Source organism: Lynx rufus, unplaced genomic scaffold (genome assembly GCF_022079265.1).
Source record: "Lynx rufus isolate CCGP_SWC_20201006 ecotype Redwood Valley unplaced genomic scaffold, mLynRuf1.p SCAF_1, whole genome shotgun sequence".
Classification (NCBI taxonomy): Eukaryota; Metazoa; Chordata; class Mammalia; order Carnivora; family Felidae; genus Lynx; species Lynx rufus.
This window is the reverse complement of record NW_025814823.1, coordinates 7,680,824-7,697,331: the sequence shown is the minus strand read 5'-3', so window position 1 is coordinate 7,697,331 and position 16,508 is coordinate 7,680,824. Positions and strand designations below refer to the sequence as shown.

The 16,508-nt window shown below is 42.4% G+C and overlaps 1 protein-coding gene across 5 annotated transcripts in view; it reads right to left on the bottom strand.

Moving 5' to 3' along the window:
- PAN3 (poly(A) specific ribonuclease subunit PAN3) overlaps positions 1-16,192 on the bottom strand; it is a 134,816-nt gene extending 118,624 nt beyond the window's left edge. For all 5 annotated transcript variants that reach the window (XM_047078176.1, XM_047078184.1, XM_047078185.1 and 2 more), the window contains exon 1: positions 15,327-16,192. In XM_047078176.1, the coding sequence (XP_046934132.1) occupies positions 15,327-15,759 (433 nt within the window). In that variant the 5' untranslated portion in view covers positions 15,760-16,192. The remainder of the gene's footprint in view (positions 1-15,326) is intronic.
- Between the last annotated feature and the right edge of the window lie 316 nt (positions 16,193-16,508).

The following is a 16,508-nucleotide window of genomic DNA, read 5'->3' as shown; positions in this document are numbered from 1 at the left end:
TGCCAATAGTGCTGCTATAAACATGGGGGTGCATGTGCCCCTTCGAAAAAGAATACCTGTATCCCTTGGATAAATGCCTAGTACTGCAATTGCTGGGTCGTAGGGTAGTTCTATTTTTAGTTTTTTGAGGAACCTCCATACTGTTTTCCAGAGTGGCTGTACCAGCTTGTATTCCCACCAACAATGCAAAAGAGATCCTCTTTCCCCACATCCTCACCAACATCTGTTGTTGCCTGAGTTGTTAATGTTAGCCATTCTGACAGGTGTGGTTTTGATTTGTACTTCCCTGATGATGAGTGATGTGGAGCATTTTTTCACGTGTCTGTTAGCCATCTGGACGTCTTCTTTGGAAAAGTGCCTATTCCTGTCTTTTGCCCATTTCTTCACTGGATTATTTGTTTTTTGGGTGTTGAGTTTGATAAGTTCTTTATAGATCTTGGACACTAACCCTTTATCTGATATGTCGTTTGCAAATATCTTCTCCCATTCCGTCGGTTGCCTTTCAGTTTTGCTGACTGTTTCCTTCGCTGTGCAGAAGCTTTTTGAAGGTACTAACTTTTTAAAGTTACTAAGAACACATATCCTACATACCTCATGGGATGCACAAGGAGAAAAGGCATGTGGAGTACTTTTTAAGTTTAAATTACACAAGCATAAGACACGTTAGAGACCTTAATTACCAAGACTAGATAATTAAGTACTTTTCATAACTTCAATCCCTTATTTTTGCAGTCCACCAATACCACCTCTACAGTATAATAATTTGCAACCCAATGGAAGTAAGGCTTACTGTTTCTGTGAAAGCTCTATTATCATCTCTATTATTACAACATATCTGTACAGAATAATAATCAATTCAACAATCACTGTGTAAATATGAACTGCAGTCTGAATGACAACTGCAGCAGGGTTGATATTTTATTTTGCAGCTAAGCAGCCTGATTCAGGGAGATGAGAAAGCTTGTGCAGTCACAAAGCTAGTAAGTGACACAACAGGGATGCAATGACAACCTCTTGATTGCATGAAACTGCCTTCCAGTTTTTTTTTTTTAATTTTTTTTTAACGTTTATTTATTTTTGAGACAGAGAGAGACAGAGCATGAACGGGGGAGGGTCAGAGAGAGAGGGAGACACAGAATCTGAAACAGGCTCCAGGCTCTGAGCTGTCAGCACAGAGCCCGATGCGGGGCTCGAACTCATAGACCGTGAGATCATGACCTGAGCCGAAGTCGGACGCTCAACCGACCAAGCCACCCAGGCGCCCCTGCCTTCCAGTTTTTAAGAAAGGGAATTATAAATCAAAAAATGAAATTTCAAGGCTGCAGTTTTATTTTTTTTTTAACGTTTATTAATTTTTGAGACAGCGCGAGAGAGTGCACGAGCGGGAGACGGCCAGAAAGGGGGAGACAGAAGATCCGAAGCAGCTTCCACACAGCAAGCGAGATTCATGACCTGAGCCGAAATCAAGAGTGGGTAGCTTAACCCACTGAGCCACCCAGGTGCCCCTCAAGCAGTTTTAAAACTGCAAAGTCTTGATGTTAAGACATTCAAACTTTGAACCAAAGGATCTTACGGTACCTAAAGAATCAGAACTTCTACAACTGTCAGCAGTAACCCTGCCATGATTAACATATAAATGTGTATGATAATAAGCCACTTAAAAAAAAACAAAAAACAAAAAAACCATCCTCACGGCTTAACTAAATAAATGCTCTCCTTCATCTTCAGTCTTGTCCCTTCTTGGTGAAATGGGTTTAACTTTCCAAAAAGATCACAATAAATCAATGCTACCCAAAGGGAATTCTAAAGTCAGTAAATTTGGAAAATGCTGAAAAAAACAAAAGTAAACCCATTCTTCACTGCACAACTTCTCATAGCATTGTGTCCACAATGTGAACTCTGACAGTTCAAAATGGAGATACACTTCCCAAATGTACTTGCCTCGAGACCCTCTCTCCATGGAGCAGCTTGAGAGCCTAGAGTTCCATAGAACAGACTCTACAAAATGTGATCCCCTGACAATACTGAGCGGTTTTCCTGCGCCAAAGAAGACATCACAGACAAGATGTGGGCAATTCTTACGTTAGGTGACGAAATCCAAATTTCTTAGTCCGACATTAAAAAGCACTCAACAATCTGTTCTCAACCCATCATTTCCAAAAGGTGCCAGGTTTGAGTCTCGGTTTTGCCACTTACTAGCCACAAAGTCTCAGGCAAAATACTTAAAAATGTAGATTATGCCATTATTTGTAAAGTGAAAATCATACCATCTACCCTGCAAACGTCAATGAAAAATTATGAAAAACAATGAGACAGTATCTTGTAAGAATCTTGACGGTTTGTATAACTCTATAATATAACCTACTAAAAACCGACTGTACAACTTACAGTGACTGAATAAAGCACATAAATTATATTTCAATAAAGCTATTTTTTCATAAATCAGTGGAGAAAAAGAGGAATTATCCAATAAATAAACTTAAAACAACTGGGTGTCCAGGGGCCCCTGGATGGCTCAATCAGTTGAGCGACCAACTCTTGATTTTGGCTCAGGTCATGATCCCAGGGTTGTGGGAACAAGCCCTGGGTTGGACTCCACACTGAGTGTGGAGAGGCCTGCTTGGGACTCTCTCTCCCTCTCCCTCTGCCCCTTCCCCACTCACGCTCTGTCTCTCTGAAAACTTAAAAAAAGTAAAAAAGTAAAAACTGGGTATCCAACAGGGGAAAAAAAAAACGAATACAGATATTTCCAAAAGACCAAAGATTATAGTGTAATAAAAGTAAATACACACACACACACACACACACACACACACATCTATAAAAAGGTCTTTACAATAATCATAACTTTATTGAACTCTCTCCTCCAGTCAAAATGGTATACTCAACTGTATTTTGAAAGCCTACACTTTACATTATGAAGTACCATCAATTCCTACACACACACACACACACACACACACACACACACACACACACACACCTAACTCTACGTTCTTCAAGACCCAGATATATGATGAAAAGGAAAACAATCCTTGGAATTAGAGCCACGGAGTTCCAATCCCACTTTTAGTACTCACTAACTAGCTCTATGACCTGGAGCAAACATCCTCTCAGTGTCATTTCTTCATCTGGAAAAGAAGGCAATACCAGCTCACTCACAGGCCTGTGGTAGGGACTCAGAGGAAACAATCTAAAAGCAAAGTGCCTCATGTCCTGTCTCGAGGGATAATCATAAATGTTTTTTCCTCTTCTATCTCTACAATGCATTGCCCAATTATTCTAAGCTGTTAAAACCTCTACCTCTTCAGATACCATTTATCTATTTGATTATGTGTATACACACACACACACACACACACACATCTTTATATAGAATATATTTTTTCTACATATATAAAATATAAACTTTGACCTTTTATTGCTATCTTCAACTATTTAAACCTTTAAATCCTTACATGTTTCTGTATTATCTACCCATCTAAACTACCTGTTAACTGAGAGTTGGGACTACTTATATTTTTTTGGTATTCCCTAATCTACTAGCACATTTTTATGAACACTTACAATTAAATCCTTTTTGAAAATTGGTATTTTTAGAAGTTGATAAAAGATGCACTATAGTGTGAGTTTCACATCCAACCTTCAGAAAACACCCCATACAAATGGTATTAGAGCCTCCAATTTTCCTGATAAGGAAATTAAAACTCATGCCACCAGGGGATGCAGGCCCAAGAAAAAGGGGCTCTTTCACCTACTCAGCAGACACTCACACCAACCTCCTGAGGAAACACAACTGCCCGTGAGATCTTCTCAGCCAGTTGCCAACTATTGCCCTTGACTGTTTTTAAGTAGGTTCCATGCCCACGTGGGGCTTGAACTCAAGACCCTGAGATCAAGAGTTACATGCTCTACCAGGGCGCCTGGGTGGCTGAGTGGGTTAAGCGTCCGGGTTCCAAGTTCAGCTCGGTCGTGATCTCCTATCCTACTTCATGGGTTCAAGCCCCACGTCAGGCTCTGTGCTGACAGTGCAGAGCCTAGAGCTTGCTTCAGATTCTGCCTGTCTGTCTGTCTGTCTCTCTCTCTCTCTCTGCCCCTCCCAGCTTGGGCTCTGTCTCTTTCTCTCTCTCAAAAATAAACATTAAAAAAAAATTTAATAAAAAACTCAAAAAAAAAAGTTACATGCTCTACTAGATGAGCCAGCCAGGCACCCCACCCCCACCCCCGTCCCCTGCTTCACAGTGTATTTAATCCAAGTCTCAGTTTCCTCCCCTAAAACAGAACAGTAACATCTACTTTACAGGTCTGCTGTGAGAATAATTCAGCGCACGGGAATGCTTGGGTGATATTATGTGCCTAATGGTTACTTCTTGTGGTTTTGTGGTTATCATTTGTATCCATATATAAACCTATTTGTAAAAGTTATCTTGCCTTTTCTGATGAAAAACTAACATGTTCTTTGTACAGAATACATTAGGGGAAACGCTTCATGTAGTTCTTTAAAATTTTAATATAAATGACAAAAAGGTAGCTTGGAACATTTTAGACATGTTACAAAACCCATACGAATTGTCTAAAAGATAAGACTCGAATCCTTGGGGCGCCTGGGTGGCTCAGTCGGTTAAGCACCTGACTTTGGCTCAGGTCATGATCTCACAGTTCGTGGGTTCAAGCCCCACATCAGGTTCAGTGCTAACATCTTGGAGCCTAGAGCCTGCTTCAGATTCTGTGTCTCCTTCTCTCTGCCCCTCCCCAACTTGTGTTCTCACTCTCTCTCTCTCTCAAAAATAAACAAACATTTAAAAAGTTAAAAAAAACAAAACAAACAAAAAAAAAAGACTCAAATCCAAAGCAGGTGACTGAGCAAGACGTATTGGTCTATTTGAAGGGCTGGACTTCGGGGCGCCTGGGTGGCGCAGTCGGTTAAGCGTCCGACTTCAGCCAGGTCACGATCTCACGGTCCGTGAGTTCAAGCCCCGCGTCAGGCTGATGGCTCGGAGCCTGGAGCCTGTTTCCGATTCTGTGTCTCCCTCTCTCTCTGCCCCTCCCCCGTTCATGCTCTGTCTCTCTCTGTCCCAAAAAAAATAAATAAACGTTGAAAAAAAAAATTTTTTTTAAAAAGAAGGGCTGGACTTCCCTCAGAAGCTCACAAACAGAAAAAGTCCAAGGGAGATCTGAGAAAAATAGTAGTTAATAGCTATAAACGCTGTATTTCCAGTCTTCATGGTAAAGTTTCTGTGCAGGGCCATAAGAGATCAATTCCACGTTTGTGATCCTCCTCCTAACTCTGAAGTATCACTAACCAACATCGGTGATAACTAGGGAAGCAAGACCTTAGCGCATAGCATCAATCATAAGTCAAATGTAATTTCATATGCATTATCCCATTTTTTTACCCACTCAACAAGCTGAACTGTGTCCTCTCAAAAGAAATGTTGACATTCTAACCTCAGTATCTCAGAATGTGATCTTAATCTCAGTACAGAATCACTAAAGATGTAATCAGTTGAGATGAAGTCACTGTTTGGGGCACCTGGGTGGTCCAGTCAGTTGAGCATCTGACTCCAGCTCAGGTACATGATCTCACGGTTCGTGAGTTCTAGATCTACATTGGGCTCGCTGCTGTCAGCAACAGATCCCGCTTCTGATCCTGTCTCCCCCTCTCTTTGCCCCTCTCCTGCTGGTTCTCTCTCTCTCTTTCTCCCTGTCTCTCAAAATAAATAAACTTAAAAAAATAATAATAAATATTTCTTAATATGGCTTTAAAAAAAACAAAAGAAGAGGTCACTGTTCAGGTGAGTCCTAATCCAATATGACTTTAGACTTTATAAAAGGGGAAACCTGGACATAGACACACAGGCAGGAAGAATGTCTTGTGAAAGTGAAAGCAGAGATCAAGGGGATGCTTCCGAGAGCCAAGGGATGCCAAAGACTACAGGCAAACCACCAGAAGCTCGGTGAGAGGCATGGAACAGATTACTTCTCACAATCCTTAGAAGAAAGCAAGCCAGCCAACACCTTGATCTCAGACTTCTAAGCTCCAGAACAATAAATCTGTTATTTAACCACCCACCACCAATAAAGCCATTTAATAAAAATAAAAGATTAGATGGGCGATTATTAACCCAATAAACATAAGCTAAGGAAAAGTATCTCTAAGTTCAGAAGTTTCTAAGTAGTCAAGATCAAAAAAAAAAAAAAAGTTAAAAAATACCTCATAAAATAACAAATACCAATTTTTTAGAGCAAACCATTTCTAGTGCTAAGCTCTTCTTAGCTCTTCAGAGAAATGTTTATAAAGATTTTCACATATGGAGCACTTCTTATCATGCATCTTCAATTCAGGTGAAAAAAAAAACATCTAGAAACATTTTTTATATTTGTTCTCAATGGAAGTAGAGAACAGTATTAAACCACAATCTATCTGAAGTAATTCCATAAAGAGCTAAGGATGCTATTTAAATGATTCCTTTTTCAGCCTTCTACCTAGACCAATCTTTCCCCCTTGAACTGTTACCCTTTTGCTTTGAAACATTCACTTCTGGTTCTGATAGATGAGACAGACAGGTACCGACAGACAGGAAATAATACCGTTGCCGTGCACAGTTTTACACGTACAATCTCGACAGTCCTTCAGGATGTGTATCATCACCACCTAGTTTGGCGTCAGTGCCAGAGATGAAATTTGAAACGAGAACAATCTTGCTTCGAAGGTTCCGAAAATTACTATACTACCTTCCTCTCAGTCATTCCTACAAACTCAGACTCCCATTCACAACTACCTAGTATTAAATGTCTCCGAATACGAGTGTGACAAGTACTTTGAAGCTACAAACTCATTTATCCTTAATTCCTTTCTCTCTCTCATCCATCCCTTCAAGTGGCTGCTGTACCAAATCTCTCAAATGCGCCCCCTGTATTTCATTGCCACTTGCCCAAAACGGGTCCTTAGCATCTCTCCCTTCAACAGATCTTATCCTTTCCCTTGGCACAGCCTACAAGGGTGGCCACACAATCTATCATCTGGTACCACTCTCCATAATATAGCCTATTCTCCACACCAGCTGACTGCAGACCAAAAGCATGCACAACGCTCTCTCTCAAAATCTGTGTCCAGGGGCGCTTGGGTGGCTCAGTCGGTTAAGCGTCCGACTTCAGCTCAGGTCACGATCTCGCAGTCAGTGAGTTCAAGCCCCGCGTCGGGCTCCGGGCTGATGGCTCAGAGCCTGGAGCCTGCTTCCAATTCTGCGTCTCCCTCTCTCTCTGCCCCTCCCCCGTTCATGCTCTGTCTCTGTCTCAAAAATAAATAAATGTTAAAAAAAAAAAAAAATCTGTGTCCGTGTCCTCCTGGGATGCCTTTCTTTTCTACCAGATATGCGTCATACATCTTTCAAAAAATAGTTCAAATATTACCTCTTGATGAGACCTTCCACAATATCCCTGAACAGAGTTTATTATATGTTTTATACCTAGAGCGTATCATACTATGCCAACATTTATACATCTCAAAATCCCTTACTGGCCTACGCATTCACAAATGGCCAGTACCACGCATCTCTGTCTTCCCAAAACTGGTATAGTATCTGGCACAGAAGTGTTCCATAAACGTGTGACAATGAGACTCTCTAGTCAGTGCCCAGAGTATACATATACCATCAGTCAGCTGCATAAAGTCGACCTCCAGAGACAAGTTCACATTGTTTTAAAAACTGCAACATCTATCTGGCAAACTGGCCCTTAAGGAAATTGGCATACCTGTGCACCAAGAGAGCCACAGTAAAGCCTATGGCAAGACCAAAAAAAAAAAAAAAAAAAAGGAAAAAAAAGAAAAAAAATTCCTAAAAGAGCAATTTTAGATAGATCAAGTGGCTTAACAAGTACTCAGCTGAGATCCTCGTGTTCCACACTGGAATATGTACGGTACAGTGTTTTGAACTGAAAATTAAAGATCAACATTATTACCTAGTTTCCTGAATCAGAGAGGAACACTGCAGTGCAGCACGACTGGAAAATAGCCGACTCTGAAGAGCACTACAATACTAAAGGCCTTCCAAGATACACTGGCTACAAAACTGATAATGAACAACTAATTAAACTGGGTACTCAGGTGAAGCCACTTAATGTTGAGTACTGTCCCTTTGATTACTTACTGAGAAATGCCTTCCGAAACAGTTCTAGCTTAGGATCTGTGCCAAGATCACTGCTTTCTTCACACAATCAAAATCTGCCAATAAATAAATGTTTTCAGAAGTCTTCCACTGATGTTGTTTTCTCAGTAGAATGAACCAGAAATGTGTTTCTAAAACCAGCTTACTCCTTGTGCAAAGTATCAGCGTGATATCATTCAAACCCATGGTTTATTGAGAACTGAGGAGATTTGTTCTTTCTTTCTTTTTTTTTTCTTAATAGCAACTGTCCTCTTTTATTTTTTTTTAAATTTTTTTTCAACGTTTATTCATTTTTGGGACAGAGAGAGACAGAGCATGAACGGGGGAGGGGCAGAGAGAGAGGGAGACACAGAATCGGAACCAGGCTCCAGGCTCCGAGCCATCAGCCCAGAGCCCGACGCGGGGCTCGAACTCACGGACCGCGAGATCGTGACCTGGCTGAAGTCGGACGCTTAACCGACTGCGCCACCCAGGCGCCTCAACTGTCCTCTTTTAACATACTATAAAATGTGGGGCATTAGATTTGCTAACACTGCCCACTCTACCATTAAAATGTAAGCTCCACAAAGGAAAGAATCTTTTTATTTGATTACTGATGTACCTCAAAAATCTAAAACAGCACCTGACACAGTTAGTGCTCAGTAAATGTTTATTAATCAAATAATTAAATAAAATGAATGAATCTCCACTTTTAGAGCTAATCATACTAAGTGGAAAGTCTGCCAAAATCTAAGTTTTTCAAAAATATTATCTATTTACATTAAATCTTTTTACAATATATATCAGAGGACTTTGCTAAAATTTTTACTTTAAACACTGCCTGGATCATTTTTCCAAGCCCTGGGAGCAGGGAGAAAATTCACAGTCCCATCTTTGTCAAGACTCCTCCTCCGAGACAGCTGACATTGCTGTAAAGTCTATGAACCATAAAAGGTCACTATTTTAAAGGAATTGAAAAGGCCCCATCCCATTTTGGTTTTGTTCACCTCCAATCTCATCTTTTCGATCAAGTATACAGTGAGATTCAGGAATAGCAATTTTGTTAAAAGACAGAGTAAGTTTAAGAACAGATGAACAAAATCACAAAGTTAAATCTGATGGTATGTCATGTCCTTTCCAGTTTTTCCAACCCTGTCATGTTCTACCTAATTATAAATATGAAAGCAGCCTAAGGTAACTGTATCAAAAATGCAGATAAACAGTGAAAGACTATTAAATGATAACACTAGTCTTTTATTAAATATACAAATGAGATTTCCCAGCGACTATTAACAAATACCACCTCATTAAGTTGCAAAAGATGTGATTTACAAAACCATCTCTAGATAAGTGAGCCACTGGGAGAAAATCTTGCTGGGACAGATTTAATATGGATGGCTATTTCAAATATCTTATTTCAGCTAATGATGTATAAAATACAGATTTTTTATTGACCTGTAAGTGACATGAAATATTACTTTTAGGTGTACAACATAATGATTTACTGCAAAATGATTTACCACATTAAGTTTATTTGACATTAATCACTACACAGTTGCCATTCTTTTAATGCTGAAAACTCAAGAACTACTCTCTTAGCAACTTCCAAATATACACTACAGTATTGTTAACTATAGCCACCTTGCTACACATTACATACTCTCAAGATTTATTGATCTTTTAACCGTTAAGTTTGTACCTTTTGACCACCTTCAACCATTTCACTCACCCCCCACCACCTCTGGCAACTACTAATCAGTTCTCTGTACCTAGGAGTTCAGGGTTTGTTTTTTTCTTTGTTTGTTTGTTTGTTTTTTGGTCTCACATGTGAGATCATATGGTAGTTATCTACATAGTTTTTCTTAATGTAACAAGTTTGAGCCAGATTAGTGAAGATTCTGTATGCTTAACATATGTACATATCATATTTTACATAAATCTATGTGTAAATGTACATAAAAAATTAAGATGTAACAGCTTAGTGGCATCGTTTGCAATAATAAAAGACTACAAACAATCTAAATATCCATCTATTAAAAAGAACACAATATACAGCGGAATATTATGCAGCCTTTAAAAAGAGCAAGGTAGATTTCTATGCGTGGATGTGGAACAAATCACAAGACATGCAGTTCAGTGAGAAAGTTCAAAGTGCATTGGGCTTCCGTGTGTCTCTACCAGTATATGTGTCAGTATGTACTACAGACAGGGAACTGTAAGCATGTGGATGATTGTACAGCCAAAGAATATTTCTAAATAGATACATAGTAAATTGGAAAGGGTGACTATCGTTTGGAGAGGGATCAGGGAACTAAGGAAGTAGGGAAACTATTTTTCACTGTGTACCATTTTATGCTATTTACATTTTTAACCTGTGCATGTACTAATTTTTAGTTCCAAAAACAAGATACTGTTTCCCATTTTTTAAGCTGTAATTTTTATAATAAAAATGTAATTAAAAACTAGCTTTAGAAAAATAGGAATACAGGTGCCCGGCTGGCTCAGCCAGTGGTGCATGTGACTCTTGACCTCAGGGTCATTGAGTTCAAGCCTCATGTTCAGCATAGGGTTTACTTAAAAAAAAAGAAAAGAAAGAAAAGAAGGAAAAAAACAGGAAAAATATCTTTATTTTTAAAGAAAAAACAGACATCAAAACAGGGGAGGGGCGCCTGGGTGGCTCAGGCTAGGCTAGGCATCCGACTTAGGTCATGATCTCACGGTTCGTGGATTCAGGCCCACAACGGGCTCTATGCTGAACGCTTGTTCAGAGCCTGGAGCCTGCTTCAGATTCTGTGTCTCCTTCTCTCTCTGCCCCTCCTCCGCTCGTGCTCTGTCTCACTCGGTCTCTCAAAAATAAATAAATGTAAAAAAAACACAAAACAAAACAGGGGAGGGCTTTTTTATGAAGAGGATTGTTATCTACATGCCAATTAACTCAGCCAAGATAGGTGAGACCGACATGCCCCTCCCTGTACTGGAGGTTAGACTGCTGAGCAGTGTTTCTAAGACTTGTTGGGAGGGGAGGAGGATCTAAAGATCAAACACGAAGTAATTTGTTTTCTAGATCATGAACATTTAGAAAACACAGGAGCATTTTAGAGCTGAAAGGATTCTGAACATCATAAACCCCATCCCCCATTCTCCCATTTTACAGATAAGGAAATATATTTCCACATGGACTAAATGACCACCTTAAGATAACGAAGTGATTTTGGAAGACAGCACTAAAATCAAAATCTCTGAGCCCCAGGCCTGTCGTAATTTCCATATACTGATAAGAGACACAAATACTTGCATGTATTGGCTTGCTAACAACTATATGATAACAGTATATAAAACAAACATCTTACCATATTCCATTTATATAGTCTCAGACTAAACTACTTTATAAACAGGATATGAAGTAAATATGAGAAAAAAAGGTGAGAAATACTACTACAAACGTGTGTGTGTGTGTGTGTGTGTGTGAGAACTGTTTTTTCTCAAAATTCATATACTGAAGCCCTAACTCTCAATGTGAATGCACTTGGAGACAGGGCCTTTAGGAGCACAAAAGTTATTAATAACAATTAATCCCAGGCAATAAGATGAGAAGACTGGTCTACTCTGACTTTATACACTGCTGTTCCAATGGAAATTTTTCATAACTTAAAAATAAGTGAAAATCAACCCTAAAATACATACATAAAAAATAAATATTCAAGTCCGTCAATAAATGCCTCAAAATCCTAGCACAAATCTTTAATATCACTTCTGGGTTACTGTAAATGCTCACAGCTTTGGTACGCGAAGCAGATATGCCTATAAAAAAGCAAAACCCCCCCAAAAAAAATGCTGCTTCATAATAACGATAAATATAAATTTTCAAAGTTAAAAAAAAAAAAAAGAATGCACACAACTTGGCTGAACCTTGAGGGAACTGTGCTGGGGTCGGGGGGTGGGGAGGAAACGAATCCCAAAAGATTTCATGCTATATAATTCCATTTAAAACCATTCTTGAAACGACAGAATTATAGAAATGAGAGCAAATAGGTAGTTGCCAGGTTTGGGGAGGGAGGGAGGGAGGCTTACAAAAGGGCAACTTAAGGGTGACAAAACCATTCTGTGTCTTGACTGTGTTGGCAGGCACACCAACATACATGTGAGAAATTCCCACAGAAATACACGTGCATGCGCACACACAAGTGCAAATAAGATTAGAGAAACAGGAATACGATAAGCAGAATGTATCAATCAATGCTGGCTGTGATACTATACTCCAGGTATGAAACATGTTACCACTGGAGGAAAATGAGTGATGAAATGAGCTCTCTGTGTATTATTTTTTACAACTGCATTTGACTCTACATTATCTCTAAATAGAACGCTAATTTAAAAACTGAAAAATCCTATAAAAGGGCAAAAATATGAAGACATTTTGCTTTATTGTGGCAATGCACTTTTATGGAAAGAAGAGGTTTACTCATTCACTGAATCTTACCTCAACTTGTGTTAACTCAGTCCTCTTTGAATATTCCTCATAAAATTTATCAAGGCTTAATATTATACATCTCACAAGCCCACAAAAAAGAGTGCATGCTATATGAGTCCATTCCTATAAAGTTCAAAAAAGTACAAAAAAAGTGAAAAATGAATCTACGGTGTCAGAATGCAGTGTTAGAAACGGTAAGTTGTATTTGGGAACTGGGGCAAACCATCTGGGATGGGACAAAAGCAGGCCTTCTGGGGGTACTGATTATGTACTATTTCTTGATCTGAGTTCTGATTATAAGCCATTGTTTTCAACTTATAAAAATTCCAAAAACTTGTGATTTGTACACTTTTCCCTGGGTATGTATACCTCAATAAAAACTTTTTCACACACACACACACACACACACACACACACACACACACGATTCCATAAAGCCCAAAGTATTTCTGCAGGCAGATCTACCCTAACAGAGCAGAGGAGTGTATGACCTTTCAGCTAAGGGAAACGCTGTACAATCTTACATTTAAAGAAAAGGAAAAAATGAAAACAAAATAAAATTGTGATGCTAGATGATCAAGTCTGCAAGAAAATTTAAACTTCTGATAACAATACCTCTTAGAATATGCTGTCTAGTTTAACTGCCTCATGCACTTAACAAACCAAGACTGTTTCCAAAAATACGTCAAAGAATATAGGAAAAGGTAGAAAGCAGACTAAAAACTAAACATTTAAGGGTGAAAATTCAAAGCAGCCATTAAACCACCAACACAATCCTCTTCCCTGATTCCTGAGCAACTTTACTTGCCAGTCACCGGTATGAAGCAATCTGCTCTCATCCAAAAGGAGTCACAACCCAGTACGACTCAGTTACCCAGAAGACTACAGCGGAAAAGAGGAGCCTCGGGCTTCATCGGGCAAGTTAAAGCAAGCCCTATAGAACCTAAATACATAACTCAGCTATTTAATCGAATAACTGTTAAAGGACTGAATACTAAACTGTAAAATGCCTTCTTAGCAACAACTACCTGTTCTCTCAAGACCCTATATCCCAGACAATTACTTTCCTTTTATGAGGTATGGAATGAGCCTCACCTTTGAGCCATTGTCAGTATCTTCCCCCACCTCCCATCTTCACCTACTTACAATATCCTGTCCTATCTTTCATGTTCCAGATCTACTACTTCTGCATATTAGAAAATCCTAGAAAGATAACATATTTAATCGAATACCAGCTTTTTTGAAAATGCCTTTCTGTATGTAACAAAGCTACCATTCAGTTTCCCCCTACCAAAGACTGATCAAATTACTTTGAGCCACAACTCACACAACCAGCAAAAGTTCACCTTGAAAATGCAAAGTTGCTGCTCCAAAGTGATAAATTTCCACCAATAAAGTAACCAATTTTTACAAAACACTTTTAAGTGGCAAATTAATCTTTTGAGCGTATCAATGCGGACAAACACATCTGCATTACAGCCAAGTCCATCACAGCAAGCTTTCTTTTAAAAAAGCTAATCTCTGGGAAAACAATAATCCTCACAGTACAAACAGCTGGCGAAACATCTCGCCAAATTCATTTACAGTTAAAAAAAAAAAAAGACAAAAATGTACTGATGACCAAGTTACAATGCCTATCAAAGTATCTTCAGATCTGCAAGCTGTTTAGAATTCCCAAGAAACGGGACTCCCCCTTCCTTTGGTTTAGAAATAGTATACTCAGAAACAGAAAAATCTGACACCTGCTCTCCCCCACTTGCTTAAGAGCAACATTCTGTAAAATAGATTGCATTCACACATCCAACTCCACTAACAACTAAAAAGCTGCAAGGCAGTAGATAATGACAAGTGAAAAAAAGGAAAAAATACCAACAGCCCTGACAACATACTCGAAGCCAAGTGCTCAGGTGCACGCACGTGAACGCCGCACCGGACCCGCTTTCCAGGCTCCCTGCTAAGAGTTCGCTTGATACAAAGTTGTAGAAGACAGGATCCCTACCCTACTCTCGCCCGGCAAACTCATCTTGGCTTCAGCAGAACTATGTCGAAATGCAAGTCTTGGGAAATTCCTCCTCTCAGCTCTCGACTAAACCTAAGCACAGTATACAAGTTGCTGTCCCTTCACTCCTAATCCTTAGAAAGCATTTCCTGCTTGAAAAATCTTTCTCCCGTAAGCCTTACACAAACTTTTTCCGTTCTTTCGGCCTTACTCCAGGAAGCCTTAAGCCCGCCCATCACCTCCCGCCCCCTGCCCACACTCACACCCACTAGGGAACCTCAACACTCGGCAGACACCGCTCCACACGGGCACGCAAAACACATGTGCCTGCAAACCCAGCCCCTTTCCACACCCCCCGGAAACGACACCCCCTTTCTCACACACCGCACGCCACAGCCCATCCCCCTTCCTCCCAGCCCCCACTCGCAGCACCCCCGTCAACCCACCCACGTTCCGGGGAGCCCAGCCTCCCCTCACTCCCCGGCTCGCCGAAGGCGGTGGGGAAGGGAAGCAGGAAGAAGGAAGGAGGGCTCAGGCCCGGCCTAGGCCTTTCAGACCAACTAGGGAAGGTGAAGGGGGGTGGGGGTGGGGGGGGGACCCGCGGGCAAAGCTCGTCGCAAGGCCTCATCCGGGCCCCCTCCGGCCCCAGGCCTTCCCTGCGCCGCCGCGCCGAGGCCCGGGCCGCCCTCCCAGCCCGGACCACACTCACTTGCCAGCCGCGGTCCATCGAGGACGCCGCCGCTGCTGCCTCCTCCGCCGGCTGCGGCTCCGGCCCCCGGGCCTCCCAGGTCCGGCTTCTTGGGCCCCGGGGGCGGCCCGGCTCCCCCGCCCGGGACTGCTCCGGGCGGAAAGGCGGCCACCGGCGCGCCCGCCAGAGCCAGGGGGACGCTGTTGCTATGGAGGCCGAGGCCCGGGGCAGCTCCGGCGGCTGGGTCCTCATGCAGGAACTGACACTCCTCCCCGTAGAAGCAAGTCTTATCCTTAGCGTAGTAGCGGCAGTACTTCAGCTTGACTCCCGCCGCCGCCCCGCCGGGGACACCCCCGACCCCCGGCGGGGCCACCACCGCCACTGCCGCCGCCAGCGAGGAGGAGGAAGGGGAGGCGGCGGCCGAGGGGGGCGGGAGGCCGCCGCCACTGTTCATGGCAACGCCGCAGCCTCGTCTTCCGCTGCCGCCCGAGGAGCCGCCGCCGCCGCCGCCACCATAGACCGGGGAGGGAAGGAAGACGCTGCCGGTGCCGGATAAAAGCCTGGGCGGGTGGGTCTGTCCCGCTGCGGGAGCCGGAGCCGCCCGGGGAGAGGGGGGGGAGGGGAGAGGGGAGGGAGGAGGGGGTAGGAAGGAGGGGAGGGGAGGGGGAGAGTTGGGATTCTCTCTCACTCACTCTCTCGTTCTCTTTTCTTAAAGGGGCCGCGCGGGACGACGGGGTGGGCGCGCGGGCCCAGACGGGGCCTTCGAGGGAGCGGGCTTGGGAAGGGGGAGCGGCGGCGGCGAGCGGGCTGGGAGGGTGGAGGGGCCAGTTTATTTTTAAATTCTGCCTCCACTCGCTCTCTCGCGCTCTGGTTCCTCCGAGTTGTTTATTCCATTTTCCTCTTCCTGAGAGGGCCGTCGCCGCTGCGCATGCGCGCCGAGGCGCGAAGGTTTGTGGGTAGCGGGAGCGCGAGGGGAAGCCCCGCCAGGCGTCCGGCCCCCGGGGCATCCGCGAGCCAGCCGGCGGTTAGGACGGGCGGTTCGCGGTGGCCTTCCCTGAGGCCGATCCGGGTGGTGAAGTTCTCACGAGACGAATACCTTCCTACTTTGTATATCCTCTAACTTCCAAAACCAGGCGTCGTTTTTTAATCGAAAAGACAAAATTAGCAGCCTGTGAACGGTCAGTTTGAGGGTCCGCACCTGGA